This window comes from Peromyscus eremicus, chromosome 4 (genome assembly GCF_949786415.1).
Source record: "Peromyscus eremicus chromosome 4, PerEre_H2_v1, whole genome shotgun sequence".
Classification (NCBI taxonomy): Eukaryota; Metazoa; Chordata; class Mammalia; order Rodentia; family Cricetidae; genus Peromyscus; species Peromyscus eremicus.
Genome location: NC_081419.1, coordinates 80,239,087 through 80,259,531, shown reverse-complemented (window position 1 = coordinate 80,259,531; position 20,445 = coordinate 80,239,087). Strand labels below are relative to the sequence as shown.

The 20,445-nt window shown below is 45.7% G+C and overlaps 1 protein-coding gene across 4 annotated transcripts in view; it reads right to left on the bottom strand.

Moving 5' to 3' along the window:
* Positions 1-5,672: 5,672 nt before the first annotated feature.
* LOC131909426 (uncharacterized) overlaps positions 5,673-20,445 on the bottom strand; it is a 159,165-nt gene continuing 144,392 nt past the window's right edge. For all 4 annotated transcript variants that reach the window (XM_059261049.1, XM_059261051.1, XM_059261053.1 and 1 more), the window contains one exon: positions 5,673-6,111. In XM_059261049.1, the coding sequence (XP_059117032.1) occupies positions 5,733-6,111 (379 nt within the window). In that variant the 3' untranslated portion in view covers positions 5,673-5,732. The remainder of the gene's footprint in view (positions 6,112-20,445) is intronic.

Sequence of the window (20,445 nt, the reverse complement as noted above, 5' to 3'; positions counted from 1 at the left end):
GATAAGTCCTTTACAAGGATACTTCTCTCTGGGTCATCTTGAGATTCTTCCATATAAGGTCACATACATGGGCTCTAGGGGTTGGGGTGGGGGGTACCCTACTTACTGTGCCGTTAGAAATCACCTTGTTTGCACAGCCCCACCCAACCCTCCAAGCTCAAACATGAAGCACATTGAGGGCAGTGGTGTATGTCATCTGCTTCTGAGGACCTGAAATAGTGGAATCTGCACATCAGACATTGTCAGGGCCAAATTAAAGTCTAAGTGCCAAAAATCTCAGCGATTTAGCATTGAGTTGTCCTGCACTGTCTCTGGTTCTTGTGTATTGTCTACATCTTTGCTCCCTGCTGACTATGGTTGTGTGGCTAGAAGCTTCTAACTCCTCTGAGCTAGACATAGGCTGTTTCTCCTGCTGACTCACTGCCTTTTTCTCCCCCTCCCTTCTCTCTTGTTCCCTCTCTCTTTTCTTTTGTCCCTTCTCTTCTGTTGCTGTGATAAAACACAATAACCAAAAGCAATTTGGAGAGGAAAGGGTTTATTTCATTTTACACTTCCAGATCACAGACTCTCCCTGAGGGAATCAGGACAGGAACTCAAGCAGGGCAGGAACCTGGAGACAGGAGCTGATGCAGAGGCCATGGAGGGGTGCTGCTTACTGGCTTGTTCCTCATGGTTTGCTCAGCCTGCTTTCTTACAGCACTCAGGGCCACAGCCCAGAGATGGTATTGTCCACTGTGAGCTGGGCCCTCCCACACCAATCGTCAGTCAAGAGGATGCACCACAGGTCTATCTGTTGGGGGCATTTTCTCAGTTGAGATTCCCTCTTCCCAAAGCTCTTCTAGCTTGTTGGCAAGTTGACATAAAACTATCTAACACACCTTCTCTCCCTTTCGCTTCTGCTGTGGGATGTTCTATATGTTAAATATGTTGCACTGATTGGTTAATAAATAAAGCACTGATTGGCCAGTAGCCAGGCAGGAAGTAGGGGCGGGACAAGCAGAGAGGAGAATGCTGGGATGTGGAAGGCTGAGCCAGAGAGACTCTGCCAGCCACCACCATGACAAGCAACATGTAAGATACTGGTAAGCCACGAGCCACGTGGCAAGGTATAGACTAATAGAAATGGGTTAATTTAAGATATAAGAGCTAGATAACAAGAAGAAGCCTGCCATGGCCATACAGTTTGTAAGCAATGTAAGTCTCTGTGTGTTTACTCGGTTGGGTCTGAGCAACTGGGGGACTGGTGGGTGAGAGAGATTTGTCCTGACCGTGGGCCAGGCAAGACCAGGAAAACTGTAGCTACACCCTTCTCTCCCTCCCTCCCTTCCACCTTCCCTTCCTTCCACTTTTCCTTTCTCTCTCCTTCTTCTCTTCTCCTTCCCTCGCTCTCTTCCTTCTCTTTCTTTAAAACCATGCCCTCACTAAGCTGCCCAGGCTGACCCTGATTTCAAGTTGTGATCTGCCTACCTCAGTCTCCTAAAATGCTATGTATCATCATGCCCAACTTTTTAAAATACTAGAAAACCCAACTTTAACAAAATGACAAAGTAACATGCAACCCAAATACAGTGATAACTGATTTGCAAACTACTTATTATTCTTCCCTGCAAATGGAATCCTGGCTGATTCATTGGGTTGTGCATAGTAGGACACTAGGTGCATTTGGAGCATTAAGTTTTTCTTTTCAAGCCAGTGCACACAAGAAGACTAATACTCAGAGACTTGAGCGTCTGAGGCTGAATTTAACACTATTTAAAGAAAGAAAACCTTAGCCAGGGGACATAACTGTTAACATGGTGATTTGTAAAACCCTGGATTTCTAATAAGGTCTGACTGTTTCAAGGAAAACATATTTTGTTTCTAGGTAACATTTCAAGTCTTATTATGAACAAACACTACAAAATTGATTTGTAATGGGCAATACTGTAATGTCACAAGGCATTATTTAATGCTTAATGTGACTGAAAGCATTAATTGCTAGGAGCCATATTCTGTCCAAGCAGAACATGAACACACATTTTGTACCTCGTCTCTTACTGTAGGTTTTCAAATGAAGTCGAGTGTAACAAAAGGCACTTAGAAAAGCCACGCTGTCTGTGGGTTTTCTTCACCTGCTCGGATTATGTGGTTAGTCTCTTGTTAGCAAGCACAGGAGTCATACCTGCTCGGAAGGGCCTGGTAACAAGAGCTACACGTAGCTCAGCTACCACATCTTGTGAAGAAGTGAAAAGCCAGCGATTTCTTTTTAAGGCTCTGGGTTTATTTAGTCACCTTTATGATAAGATCCTAGCTTCCTCCAAGAACATGTAATTGAGACTTGGCTCTATCTGCAGCCTTAAGATGAGTTTATAGTGCTAGAATTGCCCACTAAAACCCGGTGAGTGGCATGATGTTCTTGGCTTTGGCTCATGCTGGAAAGAGTATGTCAGCATAATTCAGCTCATGAAATTTACCTAATCTTGGGGCTGTTTCCAAAGAAACTTACAACTCTCAATTCTGGTGAGTTCCAGGGGACACACTAGGTCAAATGCATCCCATTATTCCTTGCTCCATTTTTTCTCACATGAAATAGAAAATGCTGTCTGATTCACTATAGAAGTATGGAAGGGAAATGTAACCGCTGTATATTTTTCTGCCTTGAAGGTGTGTAGTGGGCACACGTAGCATTTTAGTGCTCCTAGGAAAGTGCTGCTGGCTGTCCATCAGGTACCAGGAAAGGGCAGTCCCGCTGCCAGACCTTGGTGAGCAGGGACTATGATCACCATGCCACCATTGTCCCCATTTCACAAATCAGGGAGTTACAAAGGGAAGTAATACTTCGAGTCACACAGCTCGTTAACAGATGACTGTGGAAGTGCCCAGGTTGAGACACTTTTGCCAGTATCTCCCCAAATCCTGAGCCACTTTTTCTGCCCATTCTGGGGTTTACACAGATCTACTCCATTCCTGCTCTGGCTGTGCTTCTCCTCAGGATGGAGGAGTCCCTGGGCTTTTTGCTAACTCAGGGTCAGTGCTGCCCTTCAGGGCCACACTCCAAGTCTCCATAGGACCCAGAATTCATGCCCAAATGACCCCAGAGCACTTCTCAAGTACATCTTCCAAAAGGTGGGTAGAATGGCAGGTATATGCACCTCTAGTTTACAAAATTAGCCAGTAGGGTCTCCTTCCAGGCTGCTGTGGTTTGTGTGTGTCCCTTTAAAATTCATGCACTGAGACTGAAGACCTAATAATGTCATTCATTGAAGGTGGGCTCTTTAGAGGATGGTTAAGTCAAAGGATCAGTGCCCATAGAGACCGGATAAAAGGGAACCAGCCAGCCCCCTTTGACCATCAGCTCTTTCATGATGTGAAGACACACAAGATACCAGTGTGGAAGCAGAAGGCAGTTCAATAGACAGTGGCCTGTGCCTTGATCTTGGATGTCTCAGCCGCGAGAAGAGTGAGAATTCTTTATAAACGATCCAGATTGATGTATTTTGTGATGGAAGTAAGAACAAACACACACAAGCTACATGACGCCCACTGGTAGGTAGAAACATGGTGGAGTGACCCATAGCCTGCTTTTCGTTTTTGTCCCCATTCTAGGATTCTTAAGTGTCACGGGAGGGTATGCCGCAACACTAGGACCATCAGGGCTGTGCTGGGTTACCTAGGACATGGGTTTTCCTGCACAGGAGGCAGACTCAGGATACAGGTCCAGGTCTTGCTCAGGGTAAACTCTGTTCTCTTAGTCATTCTTTTGCATCAACTCTGACGTAAGACCCTCAGTGAAGGACACTGCAATCACCACACTGTTTAAAAGCTGGTGGCAGAGCATGGTGCAGCATAGAAACTCAGGACCACTGTGATGAGATGAAGAGTCCGTGTGACAGAAAGATGGGTCCAGGGCTAGGGAGACGGCTCCGTCAGTAAAGTGTTCGCCTCATTATCCTAAGGTCCTGAATGCAAACCCTTAAAAACTGCTGGGAGAAGGATGTGGGCTTGTGTCTTAGTTACTGTCCTATTGCTGTGAAGAGACACATAACCAAGGCAACCTGTAGAAGAAAACATTTAACTGGGGGCTTACTTACAGTATTAGAGGATTGTCCATGACCATCATGCGGGGAGCGTGATAGCAGGCAGGCAAGCGTGGTGCTGGAGAAGTAGCTGAGAGCCTTACATCATGGTCCACAGGCAGCAGGCAAAGAGGGAGACACTGGGCCTGGCGTGGGTATCTTAAACCTCACAGCCCACTTCCAGTGATGTAGCTCCTAATTCATCTCAAACAGTTCCATGCCCTGGTGACCAAGCATTCAAATTCATCAGCCTATGGGGGCCTTTCTCATTCAAACCACCACCGCACTTAGTAATCCTAGCACCTAGAGGCAGAGACGGGGATCCTGAGGCTCACTGGCCAGACAGACTAGTCTAATGGGTGAGCGCCAGGTCTTTGACACAGGTGTGGATGACATTCCTGAGGAAGACAATTAGGTTGTCTTTGGGCCTCCACATGATCATGCACATACGCAAATGTACACTTGCACATGAACGTAGACACCATTTATCTAGGCAAAACTGAATAGCTTTAATGACAAAGGAATAGCATGTGTTCTGTGTTCTGTGTGTATCCTGCGTGGCCAGGGTTTGGCACTCAATTCCACAGGTGACTAAAGAGTTTCTATTTGCTTAAAAAGCATTCAGGGATTCACCTGGGAAAGGTCATTAGAGACCTTCTTTTCCAGATGTGGACACAGGCCCAGAGACCAAACCTTGAGTTGGTCCTGTCAGGTTGAGGCAGTGGCAGATCTTATACTGAAACCCCTCCCCGTTTCCCAGCATCATCTTTAGCGGCCCAGCATTCTGATCTGATAATGGTGATGACACCATCTGCTCCTTAGAGCACTCATAAGCATTAGGCATGGTCAGCATATGGCACAGGTGGCCATTTTTACTATCACACCGCCCCATGGCCTTCACATATTTCAGCATCAGAGATTGATGTCATTCAGTTAGTTGGTGGTTTCTACCCATGACGTTGGTGGTGGATACAGGCTAAGGATGTGGCAGAGAAGTATCAAGTATTTGCCATTTTGTTGTTTTAAGTATATGAAAAAGAAAGGTGAGTTTTCCAGTCCCATAGTTTACATTGGAAAAAAAAATCTATTTACTGAAAGAAGCTAAGGACATATAATGAGTCAAATTGGATTAATGAAGCCAAACCATGGGAATTAGGTAACATAGCTGGTAAGATATTGGCAAAGAAGTAAAGATTTTCATTGGATGTAGAGAGGCTAGCAGAGCAGCTGGCCTGCAGCAGTGAGGGCCGTTATGTGGAAATGGCCGCCTTTATGACTCTGGGTTTACTTAAGGTTGAGGGCTGCATGGATGGGTGGATATCAGTGCCAAGGTTGAGAGTGTGAGTTAGGAGTATGGTAGTTTCACAGAGACAGATGGCTTCTGTCTGTAAACCTTACTGTCCACTTCTTGTATAAGGGTTAGAATGTTGCCTCCTCATTGCATAGTTGTAAGCTGCTCTGTGTGATAAATTGTGTAAAGTACCTGGCTACAGGGCTGACCCCAGGAGGTATTCCACTATGACTTTATATGACTGTTATAAAATCGTTTAAGGAATTGACAGCCATTTTAAGGGCAAAAATATATGCTAAGGAATTAAAAACAAAAATGCACAGAGAACAACCTAAACTTCATTTTATAACGTGATGAATTCCGTGTACAGTGTTAGACAGTCCATGCTATGCTGGAATCATCAGTTTCTGGAGACTGTTCCTGAAGTCTTCTGGAAGGCTCTCTGGTTTCCTAGTGGCTGGATTCACAAAGACATGGACGGAAGACCCTGTGGTACATGCCAGAGTGTCAAACTGTGCTAATTTAGGATGGCCTAAGAAAAAACCATCAGTGAGGTCACCGTGATCTACTGAAGGCAGCTCCTTGGTGGGTTTAGGAGGAAACAGAGCCAGTCGGTAGCACACACTGGAGCGACCCACTTTCTCCACAGCCAGGGCAGCCACTGGGATCTGAGGGAAGCTGATGGGTATGTGGTACTTGCACTGATTCGTCACCATGAACCCCACCAGGGGGGATGTCAGCAAGCTGGTTTTCAGGCCACAGTACCTAGAAAGTGAAATCACAATGTTTACTCTAGGTAACCACAACACCGACTCCACCTCCTAATCCACAGGCTGTGTGTTCAGCAGCTTGGGAACCCCAGTTCCATCACTTCCTACCTGAAATCCTTTGGACAAGTTATTTAACTTTCCTCTATCTCAGTTTCTACAACAACGTGATATCTAGGACCATAGTCTCCATAGTCTGACTATGAGCATTTAAAGGCCAATGTTAGGGCTGGAGAGATGGCTCAGGGGTTAAAAGCACATGTTCTTCCAAAGGACACAAGTTTGGTTTCTGAGTCCCAAGTCAGGTGGCTGTTACTCCAGCTGCCTGTTACTCCAGCGCCAGGGTATTCAATGCCCTCTTCTGGCCTCCATGGCTATTACATTCATGTGCACATACCCACATACAAGTATATACATAGATAAAAAATGAAACCTCCTTTTTAAAAAAGATGAATGTTTGTCATTTATTGTACCATAGTTCCTAGACATAATGATCCCTCACTAAAATAGGCTACTTTAATTCTGTCAACTTGTCTAGTTTTGTTTCTGTTGTGATAATACATGCAAACAAAAAAACAACTTGGAAAGATTTTAGCTCATAATTCCAGGTTATAGTCCATCACTGCAAGGAAGGTAAGGCAGCATGAACTTGAAATAGCTAGTCACATCCATAGTCAAGACCAGAGAGAAATGCATGAATGCATGCTTGCCCGTGCTCAGCTCTATATTGTGTCCCATTCCCAGGGGATGGTACCACCCCCAGTGAGCTGGGTCTCCTTACATCAACCCCCTACAGACATGCCCATAGGTCAAACTGATCTAGACAATACCTCATTGAGACTGCCTTCCAAGACAATTCTAGATTGTAACAGTTTTACAATCAAAATTAACCTTCACACCTGTTTTTCCTTCTCATCAAGAGTTAGGTTTTTTTGCACTAAATGAGAGAGAAAACCACTATAAGAAGTTACTGTATCCTTTATCTCTGCCTCTAGACTGTGATCTTTTTTAGAACAGGGGCTGAATCTCTATGGTGATATTTTATTTATACTAAAATGTTATTTGTATGTTAGTAAATAAAGTTGCCCGGGAGTCAGAGCTATTAGCAAGCCATAGGAAAGCTGGGTGATGGTGGTGGTGCACGCCTTTAATCCCAGCACTTGGTAGGCAGAGCCAGGCGGATCTCTGTGTGTTCAAGGATACAGCCAGCATTGGAGACATACACCTTTAATCTCAATACCAACCATAGAAGACCTGGAGGTCTGTACAGACAGGCAGTGACAAGGCGGTCATGTGGTTGGGTTTACAACCAATGAGAAGGCAGAACAGAAAGTCTTTATAAAGACAGACACACAGGAAGTAGGTCTCTTTCGGAGAGGTAGGACCACCACGAGAGGAAGGGTAAGGTTTTTAGCTCTTAGCTCTGACCTCTTGGTTTTCTTCTTTGCATTGGTTCTGTGTTTCTTATTTAATAAGACGGTTGGTTACATCTACAAATCTCACTCATGTTTTGCTTGTTGACAAGAAATGAAGTGACACTTGACATAGCTTGGAGGACCAAATTCCAGCCTAGAGAGGGGATTTAGCATGAAGTTCCACCTCTCACAGAGGGCCTGTTGGTGAATGTTAGCTGCTGAGAAATGAAGGGTCAGTTTTCTCTAAGAATGTAGTCCTTGATAAGCTGACCGTGTTCTGAAGGAAGGCAAGATATTTGGGCAGCACAAATTGGCCTATCTAGAGTGGGGGAAAGGCACAAAGTTGGGTGGGAAGAGAAGGGGGAGATGAATTTGGCAAGAAGGGGAGGAGGAATGAACATGATCATTGGATGAAATTGTCAAAGAACTAAAAATAAACCAACAGTCAAGGTCAAACAGGATGGGAAGGAAAAGCATTGTGCTGAGTTACTGAAGACCCACTGCTATTGTGATTTAAGCATTTCCTACTGCCCTTGCAAAAAATGAGGCTCTTTGGTCTTGTCTCTGGCTTTCCTTCTCTGTATATCTTCCTCAGGAATACCATGTCATTGTCTGTCCAGGTACTGTTACGAAAGTTTCATAGCCTGGGTGGCTTATAAACACAAGACGTTCATTTCATACTGTTCTGACATCTGGGGTGCTGTGGAATAATCCTTTTGTACACTGTAAAGATTTGTCACTCAAAATGGTTTAATAAAAAGCTGATTGGCTGATAGCTAGGGCAGAGAGAATGCTGGGAGGAAAATGGGCAGAGTCAGAGGACACCAGCAGATGCAGAGGAAACAGGACATGTAGAAAATGAGGTAATAAGCCATGAACCATGTGGCAGAGGGTAACTCAAAATATGGATTAATTTAAAATTTAAGAGTTAGCTCGGGGGCTGGAGAGATGGCTCAGAGGTTAAGAGCACTGGCTGCTCTTCCAGAGGTCCTGAGTTCAATTCCCAGCAATCATATGGTGGCTCACAACCGTCTATAATGAGGTCTGGTGACCTCCTCTGGCATGCAGACAGAACACTGTATACATAATAAATAAATAAAATATTTTTTTTAAAAAAAGAGCTAGTAACTAGCCTGAGCTATTGGCTGAGTATTTATAGATAATATTAAGCCTCTGTGTAGTTACTTAGGACTGGCTTGAAGGACAGAAATTTCTGCCTACACCAGGGCATCTCAGATCAAGATGCCAACAGATTGGGGTCTGGTGAGAGTCCACTCACTACTTCACAGACATCTTTAATGTGTGCAGGGCATGAGTGAAGCTGCTCTCCCAGGTCTAGGTCATAGGGCATTAATTCTGTTCATGAAGCTCTGCCCTCACCACCTTATCAACTTACCACCCTTACCAACTTCATGGGCCCCATCTCTATAGTCCCTCATACTAAAGATAAATTTCAGTGCAGGAATCCAGAATGACACAGACATCCATGGCATTGCAGAGGAAAAACTAACTGAAAAGAGCCTTGCTTTGTGCTCAGTCTCCAAGATTCACTGGGAATCAGAGCCCCATTTCAATTCCAGAGCTTCTCTGTGGCTTTTCTAGGCTAGGCCACATTTCCCTCTCTGTTAGAGAGCAGAGAGCAGAGAAACAGTATCTCTTCCCTCCAGGACAGAAATATTTCATGAGCTCCTTGTTTGCGTGTGAGAACAGCTGGGATGCTCTTAAATAATTGAAACTGCCACATTGAAACACAGCGGCGACTGAGCACCTGGGATGTACAAGCCTGTGCTCCCTGACTTTTCTTCAGTTTTCCAAACAGTATTTGCTCCCCCCTCCTCCCCACCACCTACACTTTACCGGGAGGGAAATAAAGTGTAGGGATTTGCATTCAGAGGTGCCAGGCTTGGGCCCAAACTCTGGGCTCTCTTGATGCAAGTTCACATCCTCTCCCTCTACCATTTGGAAATTTTAGATGGTGAAACTAACAACAAAAAAAGTCTGCATCTAAGGTCAGTGGATGGATTACATTTAAAAAATGTTTTAAATTATTCGAGAAGTTCCTACAATGTATTTTGATGATCATTCAACAAATCTACTTAACTCCTCTCATATCCACCCACCTTCGTTAGCACCACAGTGTGTGCGTGTGAGTGTGAGTGTGTGTGTGTGTGAGTGTGTGTGAGTGTGTGTGTGAGTGTGTGTGTGTGTGTGTGTTTAGTGTGGCAACCTAGCAGGAGCCATAACCCTTACACTGCAGTCATTTCTGTGACGTCAGAGCGGTGTCCTCACCCTGAAACAACACACACCATGTTGAAAACTTCACACACCAGGCTGACTGGATTGGTGGGGGCCGCAGGCTGAGAAGCTCTAGTGTTGCTTTTCTTTTTCTCAGAGTTCATATATGTATGGGTATTTCTTATGTTCCCACAAATAAAACCTTCCAATAGGCTGTTACCCTTCCCTTGGCGAGATGTTAGCTGTTCCCTTGTGGTTGCAAAGGAAAGTCATGCTTTTCCCCTTCTGTTCTTACCGTCTTCTTCCCCAAACATTGTATTTCCCTCTTCAGCAAATCTTAATTGTGTGCCCATTACATCCCCAGCATGTCCTAGATGAGGAAGAGGAAGAAGTAAACAGCTGGAAAGGGGGAGGGCCCTTCTACATACAGTGTCAGTCTCAAGCCAAATCCGTAATCAGATTCAATCCCAGTGTGATGTGATGAACTAACATCAGGCTAGGCACAGGGCTTCTGCCAGGTCAAAGCGTCAAAGAGGGGCGGGGGGGAGGGTCCTACTTGGAGAAACAGGGATGGTTTTTCAGAGACCTGACAGCTTAAAATGAGATGTTAAAAAGATACAGGAGTCACCCAAGTGACCAGGAGAAAGAAAAGCCGGAGACAGAAAAGCTATTCATGGTGACAGCAGAGTTCCCATCGGCTGGAACATAGACTTCAGAGGAGACAGGAGCCGGACTGGGAAGGGTTTTGTGAATGAGCTTGGCCTTTATCCCGGGCAATGGGAAGGAAGTGCATGCATGCAAGGCAGAGGCAAGATGGGGATTGGTCAGTGAAATTGTTATGCCCAGATCACAACCCCAAAGAGACCACCGAAGACCTTGGATGTCCAGAATGCAACAGCAAGGTTTATTCTGTAGATACAAGTCTAGACAGGGAACTCATTCCTACACCCAATAGAGTGAGGCAAGGAGGAGTTGCTCTTTCTTTGTGAGGCTAGCTTTTTTAAAGGCAAAAACCACAAGCCCTTCAGGGGGCTTGAGGGGGGTTGGGGGTTTTGCACGGGTGCAACTTGGATTGGTTTATTTTTATTTTTGACAATCTCTGTTCTCTTTTAATTGGGTGAGCGTACATAACCTTTGAATTTACTGGTTGGGGGTTACAATTATCATTTTGGGGGCTGTCCGGGACAAGTCCCAGGCTTTGTCCTTGAGCTGCCATGGGGGCTGACTGGCCTAGCACGTACTGACTGTGGGGGCTGGCTCAGTGGTCCAGGCTCTGTCCTTGACTCATGAACATAACTCTAAGTTGGTGAAGGGTCCCAGACAGTAAACATCTGGCTGAACTTTGAGCAGTCAGAGTCCGTGCAGAAAGGGAACTACTGCAAGGACTATGTCTTTTGTTCACGGCTCTCCCAGAGACTGCTTGCTCAGTCTCAGGAAGCTGAAATTGAGGCCTGATCTCTGAGAGAAGACTGAGCAGCCTGTTATGGCATCTGCTTGGTCCTTTCAAAATGATCAATGGTTGTGAATGGAACAGTAGGTGCCATGGAAGACAATAAAGCAGAGAGAGCAACAAGGCCACTCTACTCTCCTGGCAAAGATGTTGGTGGCTTGGACCAGAGTGGCCACAGAGAAGATGGAAAACAGTCTGATGAACTCAAGAGACTTTTGGCAGAAAGTCTAATGACAGAATGAGGGAGAGGGTGCCTAAAATAGGAGTTCCCAGGCTTCTATAGGGGACTGATGACTCCCTCTGTGGCAGGAAGGAATGATGGCAATGCTTGGTGCTAGTGAGAAAGGAAAGTGAGTCAGGTACTGAGGAGGCTGAGTTGAGAGACTGGAAGGTTCAAAGAACTGATATGAATCATTGCCTAAATGCTCCCTGCCTCTCTGGGCTCCTATCTCTAGCCAAACCTGTCTTTTGAGCTCCAGACCTACATATTCAAATACTTCCTGGAGAAACTCCAGGCTGTGTGCTTACTGGAATCCAGTTCAGGCAGGTAACACAGAGGGTCGGGTTGTCTGTGAGTAATACAGTATGGTGTGTCTGTGGAGAACTGGAAAGCAATGCTCATCTGACTCCAGACAGATTCAGAGTTTTGGAAGGTGTTAGGCTGACAGACTCATGCGACCTGCCTGGTTTTGTCCTTCAAACCCCCAGTCTTTGGGTGAAGTGATCATCAAACATGGGAGGAAATACTGTCTTGGTGACCCAGAGACCCAGCCTTCCATAAGCTCATTTGCCATTGATGACTCCCTGGGGCGTTAACAGGCAACCAGAAGTGTGTGATTCACATGAGCTGAATGCTGATCCTCCATGTATTCTTATGCCTGTCTCCTTACACTTCAGACAATGGAATGCTTGAGTTGAAAGAGTCTTTGGGGATGGGTCATCTGGCGCTGGGGCTTTCAACCCTGATGCAAATCAGAATCTCCTGCAGAGTCCCTGAAATGCACAGATCCCCAACATCCTGCCAGACCTCCTGAGTAGGATGCAAGGAGGGTTCCAGGCAACCTTGCAGACTGCAGGAGACTGTGAGAGTCAGTTTCCCCTTCAGAGCATCACACACAGATATGGAAACAAGCCAGATGAGGAGGCAAACCCCTCAGACACTCAGATAGAAAGGGGCTATTCCACCTTTTCAGTGGGACTGCTCACCACTTCACCCTATGACTCAACCCGGCTCTGGCTTGAGGACGAAGGAGCCTCTGAGGCATTCGCTGCTCAGTCAGATGAAAACTGCCCACCCTCCTGCTCAGACTGGTGCCTGGCCCAGCAACTGGGTTCATTCTCACTCCCCTCTCCTCCAAGTTCCTGTCTCCTTCAGTGAACTCGTAACTAGGTTCTGCCTGAGCCCCTCAGAGGAAGCCCTGCCTACATGGCTTCTGGTTTGTCTGAGGACACAGTCCTGCAGAACATGTGCCTGTCAGGTAGTGGGAGGCCCTCGGGCAGATGGCACTGCTACACCTTTCAGAGGAGGTTAGCTATTTATGTCACTTGCTGTAATTCACAGAGAACAGGCTATAGCCTGTGGTCAGTCACCTGGAGTGCCAGGGCAGGAAGATGGCAGGAAGCCCATCCCCACCCTCCCTCGACTAAACATGAGTTTGGCAGTGGGAGTCCACACAGGGAGCATCCCAGAGGATCTGCAGGGCTGTCAGCCTCCGGAGACTAAGCTGGCATTTGTGTGGATCTTGTTATCACAGAACAATTGGGGTCCACAAAGCCCAGACAGACTAATAGTCCCTACATCAGCCATGTCCAGTAATTTGTCACAGTGAGCCTTGGATGGCATGGAATTCTCCATGTACACCTTGAACTCATAGAGATCCACCTGCCTCTTACCCCCAAGTGCTGGGACTAAAGTGGTACACAGTCACACAAGTTAAAAGCCCCCTCCTTTTAATTTGCTGGTGGTGTTTGTTGTTTGTTTTTTTGTGGCACTGGGAACTCAGCCCAAGGTCTTGCAAAAACTCCAAGACAAAAGACAGTAGGACCAGCTACTGAGGCAGAGTTTAAGCCAAGGCAATTTATAGAGTAAATATAATAGAATTTGGTGAACATTTACTGCACTGCTGTGATGGGAATTTACTCAGGAGGTAAATTCCTTGGTGGTAAGACTCAAGCATAACCAATTTGTGAAGTGGAGATATTAATAGTTGATAGCCTAACCTTGACTGCTTAAGTTTTACCAATTTAACCATACCCTAGTGTTTGGTCCTGGTAAAAATTGGGTTTTCTTCTCTGGTGGGCCCTACAATAATCAAAGAGATGATGCACACTTCATTACAAACAGAGTGCTCTGCAAGAAAGCAGTCTCTACAGTTGTATGAGATGCTGCCATAAAGGGGCCCAACTTGGAGGGAGACAAGTGGAGCATAGAGCTTTTGAGGTACCAAAAAGAGGAAGGTGAAGCTGGACCATGAGAAGGGATGGGAAATGGGTGAGCTGGGGGAGGGAGGCTGGGCCCTACCCTGTACAAACTACACTTTATGCTAACAGAATGAGACTATTCTGTGGGAGGAAGGTACTGGCATAATCATGTTTGTGCCTTAAGACCAGCAGCACTCTTGGAATGGACTGGTGCAGGCAGGGTGGATGCAGAGGCAGGGTAGAAATCCACAGATTCGATGGATGGAAACAGTAGAGACTAAAGTGTGGCTTCCAGGGAGATTCAAAGAGAGATGAGAAGAAAGAAATCTGGGCTTTTCTTGGCTAGCTGCCTTCCTCTGACAAAGGTCATAGCTGACAGCAGTTATGTCATAGGAAGAGCACATGTCCCCACCGGGTCTTCACCATAAAGGAGTTGTGACTTGGTAGACCTGCTTCAGTTGCCCATCATTCTGCCTGGCTGTGCCTAGCCTCTTATCCCATGGTCTAGTGTGGTCAAGTTCTTCCAGAACATTATTCCACAGCTAAGGGAAATGATCATACAGATAAATAAACTTATTTGAAATGTATGGAAGCTGTTTTGCTTCCAAAAGGGATGGGAGGCAGTGAAGAAGAAAATGGAACGGGATGCTTTCTGACAGCCTCGTATTTTAAGCAAGCGTGACCTCAAGTGCACTGTTTTTTTTCTTTCTTTCTTTGATTAGTTTCGTGTTGCTCTTGAGCATATTTTGGCTCTATTTACAGGACAAATGATCTCAGAGGTAACAAGAAAAATTTCTCAAAACTAAAGACTAGCAAGATGTGAGATTGAGTAAATATCTAAATAAGCCTTTAGTCCAAGCTATGTTTATCTTGGTGCTCGGCAGTATACCAATATAAAAAATAAAAATGATATTTCTAAACCAAGTTGCCTAGCTCCAAACAAGTGAGCAATCGTTTACATTAGGAATGTGTGCAGACCCGGTTGTCTGCAGACCGTAGCTACTACAGTTTCTAGTGTGCATTCAATAAGGTCCCAGACTGGGGAAAATCAAAATAATGGAAATTATCTGCTCTGAGAGCAGAACCATTTCTCTGCAACCACATTCTCACAGGAAGTTCATTCTGGTAAATCAGTGTCAAAATGACAAGACAATCCAACATGTCTCTAGAGGCACAATATATAACAAGAAAAAAATCCAAATCTATGTTCAGAATATTAAGGAATTTAATCATTTTTTTTTTTTTTAAAATTGAAAGAGTGAAGCAAATTCATTAAAACATTTTGGGTAAAAACAAGAAGACCATGGCATGATGCTCAATTAACAGGAAAATACCGTCAGCTAGAGTAAATGTAGAAGACAGCAATCTGATTTTTCAGAGGCTGAGAAGCAGAATCCGACATTAAATACAGCTCCAGAAGAGAAGATGTGGTTGGAGAAGCTTGCATGGGAAATGCTCATGGAACTGTAACCGGTCATGTTCTCTGCCTTTGCTGGGGCTGCTCCATAAGGGATGCTTCAAACACTCTGAGCTACGATTAGGAAGTGGCTGGGGTCCTTAAAATGAAGCAGGCCAGAGACCTGGTCATTATCCTGGGCCCACTGAGAAGAATGAGCATAGATGTTGACATGAGTCTGGGTAAAGCCTCCCCTGCCATTCAGGCAGGCCGATAAGGGGCTGCCTGGCCGTCAGGCTCTGTTGAGAGCAGAAAGTGCAGTGGCTTAGCATCCTCTGCATGCTAGAACCAACTCAGGATTTCTTATCTAGAAAGGGCCAAACTGGAGGAGGAGGCAGAGGATTGATGGAGCCTCTAGAAAGGTGTTTCTGTGGGACTGGGGAGATGGCACAGTTGTTAGGGCCCACAGATCACTCCAAAAAGACCACCACTCACATATGCAATTAACAAGAGCCTTTATTTCTCAAGACAACATTCTCACATGCAGGGGTCAACCATTTAAGTAAAATGGTCACGACCATGAGAGAAACGTGCAAGCTCCTTTTAAACGGGAATTCCAGGAAAAGGGCACTGGACCTTTTGGGCTGATTGGTGGGTTTGAACCTAGTGGCAATGAGTGGACAGGGGATTGGTTGGGAGTCAGGGACTTTCCAGCTTCAGGGTGGGATAGTTATCTTTGGTCACCATGAGGTGGTGAAACTGAACTGAGGCCTGGTCTTTCGGCAAGGCTACTTGGTCCCTGCCATGAGGTCAGTCCTTCTATAAGAGGAGATGGCTGCTTCACAGTCAAGGGCTGCCATACAGGCATGAGAACTCAAGTTCAGATCCTCAGCATCCACATAAAAAACTAGGTGCCATCTATAATCCCAGCACTGGGGACTTGAAGACAGGACGAGCCCTGGGACTTGCTGGCCAGCCAGTCTAGCCAGATCTGTGTACTCCAGGTCGAGACAAAGACCTTGTCTCAAAAACTATGCTGGAAAGTGACTGAAGAAGACACCTGATGTTGGCTGCTGGCTTCCACACGCATATGTACACATGCATATGAACACCTGTGAACACAGGGACACATGTACTTCAGAATTGCTTTCGTTTTTCTAAATTCCCACAGTGTGGCTTTCTTTAAGCAAGTTACACACACACGGAGGTCTTTTAAAGATAAAAACATTTTGGAGAGAACTAGACTAAGACGCGAATAGCAAATATATGGATCTCTTAATGAAGGTAGCCTCTATGGTAACCATGTTCTCGTTTGTTTGCTGTTGCTGTAATAAACACATGGCCAAAAGCAACCTGAGGAGGAGAGGGTTTATTTCTTCTCACAGTTTATAGTTGACCATGAAAGGAAGGCAGGGCAGAGACTCAATAAAGGACTTGGAGGCAGAAACTGAAGCAAAGACCATGGAGGAACACTGCTAACCAGCTCATTCCTCATGGCTTGCTCAACTCGCTTTTTAAAAGTACAATCCAGGGCCACTTGTCTAGGCGTGGCACTGCCCACTGTGATCTGAGCCCTCTTACATCAATTATTGATAAAAATGCCACATAGACTTGCCTACAGGTTAATCTAGTACAGACATTTTTTCGGGTGAGGTTCTCTCTTCCCAGATGACTCAGCTTATATCAAGTTGACAAAAACCTAAACAGCACACACAATATAAATACACTTTCTCTTTATCCTTTTCTAATTTTCACTGAATTTTTGAAAATGAACATATTATGCTAGCAAATTCATAAAACTACTTTTGTGGGGAAAAGGAAGAATTGGGTGAGGAGAGATTTGAAGAAACTAGTTTACATTCATGAGCTTGAGTGGATGAAATAAATCAAAGGCACACTTTTCAATATGACAAAGTAACTTTTTTCTTTTAAAGGCCAGAAGGCTGTGGGCACTATGAAAGGGTTTGCTAAGGTCCACAGGGCAGGGGTGGGGTGGAGGGAGTGGGAGGTGGGCATATATATCGAAAGCTAAGGCAGTCTGAGGAGACGGTACCATATGAGCAGAGCGAATCACTTAGCTGGGCAGCCAGGCTCAATGCCTTTCAAATCCACCCGAGAGACACTTAGTGAAGAGAGGCAAGAAGGGGCCAGACAGCGTGGGCACAGTGGAAGGTGCACCTTTCCACGATGTCAGGGCTGTTATTTCTGGAAACCACTCAGGACCAGAAGGATTAAGGAATAACTTAATGTAATTAGCAAATGCATCTCGCTGGGTTCCCTTAGAAAGGCACACGGCTATGACAAGATAGACCACGGAGTCTATTCCACATCTGTCCAAATAAGGTGAAGTCTCACGAGCCTCGGATTCCACTCTTGGATTTGATTACCAAACCTTCCTCTGCAGGGCTGGTTGACTCTGAAATCTTGCTAATGGTGAAAGTGGTAATATTTTAGAAAAGCATTCAGGGAACATTTTTAATCCACTCAGATGATTAAATATTTTTAAAATACTCGATGCATTAATTATTAGAGCATCCAGTATTCAGGCCTGTCAAATAATATTTTATGTTCATTTATTCAACAGAAAGTTACTAAGTGTCTGGAGCTAGGGCTAGGTCCTAGACACAAAAAGCCATGTAACCCCACACCCTCCTGGAGCTGGCTTGCCTAATGACTGGGAACTCTGGAACCAGACAGTGAGGTACTCTGATTGGCCAAGTCTGGGTCATGTGTCCAACCCCAAGCCAATCACCACAGCTAAGAACCCAGAGCTCTCTGATCATACCTAGCTGGGGCCTAGCTGGTGGAGGCCTGCCTGAACCGAGGACTGGGGATAAGAGAAGCTGAGTTGAGCCCAGGGTAGGAAAGAAAGGGTGGTCGGCTAGCTTCAGATGTGTCACCTACAAGGTGGCCGCTAAACAGCCAGGAAGAGAAGCACCACCAGAGGGAGCTGTTGAGAGACAGTTGTCGGCCCCTCCCACCTCTGGTTTCCTGGCTCATCACGTGGTCTCTTCTGCATGTGGCTATTTGGTTGTTTCCTTTTCTATTTTTCTACATTGTGATGCAGCCAGGGTGGAGATGAAAGCCCACCAGATGCCAGACACCTTATGGTTCTGACTGTTCAGCTACCAGAATTATGAGTAATCGTGAGCCTCTTTTCTTTACAAATTCCGAGCTTCGAATGTTGTGTTATAGCAACACAAATGGACTAAGACACCCTCAGAAGGGTTTCCCTCAGGTTGAGGCTTGTGTAAGCCAGAAACGGCAGGCTAACTGTCCTTGGCCATGACGAATGAGGTGACTGAATAACCATCACGGCTTCCTTGGCCTGTCCTGGGACAACTGAAGAGTGCTCCATCCCAGCTCCTGGAGACCCCACTGGGGCTGACCCCCCAGGTGCTCTCAGCAGTGACTGTCTCTCTAATAGACCCTGTGCCGGCTTCATTCACTCCCTCACCTTGCCTGTCCACTCTGTTCCAGGTGTGTCCACAATCACCTCCCAAACAGATGACGTATCGCAAACCCCTGCATCAAGCCTGCTTCTCGGACAACCCACTTGTGGGCCCTCCTTGTTGTAGGGAACGATTATTCTGCTTCTCCATAAAACTTGGCCTTTTGAGTGTGGTTGATATATTGTGTACCCCAATAAACTTATCTAGGGGTCAGAAACAGAACAGCCACTATATGAAACATAGAGGTTAGGCAGAGGTAGCACATGCCTTTAATCCTAGTATTCCAGAGGCAGAGATCCATCAGATCTCTGTGAGTTCAAGGCCACATTGGAAACATCCAGGCATGGTGACTCGCGCGTTTAATCCCAGGAAGTGATGGCAGGAAGCAGAAAGGCATATAAGGCGTGAGGACCAGGAACTAGAAGTTTTTAAGCTTTTAGGCTTTTAGCAGCAGTTCAGCTGAGATCCATTCTGGATGAGGACTCAGAGGCTTCCAGTTTGAGGAAACAGGATCAGCTGAGAAGTTGGCGAGGGGAGGTTAGCTGTGGCCTGTTCTGTCTCTCTGATCTTTCAGAATTTACCCCGATATCTGGCTCCTGAGTTTTTTTATTAATAAGACTTTTTAAGATTCGTGTTACATTTGAGGGTGGGGGTTGGGTCTGCTCCTGGGAAGAGCCATCCTAAAGCAGGCGCACCAAGACGATGGGGACCAGGAGGTGGGAGGACAGCCAGGAGACTGTGGTTTCCAAGGAGCAAAGAAGAAACTCAGAGAGGAGGAGGGATGCTCCTGGACACGTTACCCCAGTGAGTCATGCACCCTTGCAATAATGAGATTCCAAATGCTACTCCTCCAGTCTGCATTATTCTAACAGGGACCTCCCCAGATAGTTCATCTTCAGCCAGACTTGGTGAGGAAAGAAGTCAAATTTATAACCTCAAAGGGAAGAGACCCCAAAGACCCAAATGGCTTGTGAGGATTGAAGAAATGCTGGGTGGGGTGGGGTGGGGGGTAGGGGTGGGGGTGTCATAGAGCAAACCAGGGCCATAGGCAGGATTGTCCGGAGTTATGTGCTCAAAACAGGTGGCTTTGTAGACAGAGGACGATTCATTAATGGCTATCATTAACAGCCTCTTACATTCATGCCCTTGCCCCATAACCCCCTATTTTCCATCTCCTGTAGCTCTGGGAATGCCTGTATTAGTCAGGGTTTTCTAGAAAAATAGAACTGATAGAATGAAAGTGTGTGTGTGTGTGTGTGTGTGTGTGTGTGTGTGTGTGTGTGTGTGACTTGTTACAATGGCTTACAGCTGTGGTCCAGCTAGTCCAACAGAGGTCCAAAGAATCCAGTAGTTGTTGAATCCTCAAGGCCGGATGTCTCAGCTGCTTTTCAGTACATGCCAGAATCCCCGAAGAAGTAGGCTCCAATGTCAGTGAAGGAATGAACTTGCCAGCAAGCAGACAAAGAGAACAAGCTTCCTCCTCCCATGTTCTTTATAAGCAGTAGGTGTGGCCCAGATTAAAGATGGATCCTCCCACCTCAAAGATCCCAGTTAAAAGCGGGTCTTTCCAGTTCAAATTATTTGATTAAGAAAAAAATCCCTCACAGTTGTACTCAGCTGCTTGGGTTTTCGCTAATTCCAGATGTGGTCAAGTTGGCAACCAAGAATAGTTGTCACGGGCCTTATGACATTCCTTGAGCAAAGGAGCAATGGAAGGGACACTGTAAAAACCCCAAGGTTAGGTCCTGAGAGGCCCTGTAAACGTGCTTGCCACGTTGATCCTCCCTTCGCCCTAAGAATAAATCCAGGCTACCCTGCTGAAGAATGAGATTACATATAAAAGGGTCACATTACCCCAGTAATATCCCAGCCAAGCCTACAGGTGAGTCACCCAGGATCTAGAGGTGAGACCCATGGAAGAAAAAGAAAAATGAAAGAATCAGATGCAAAAACCAAACATTGC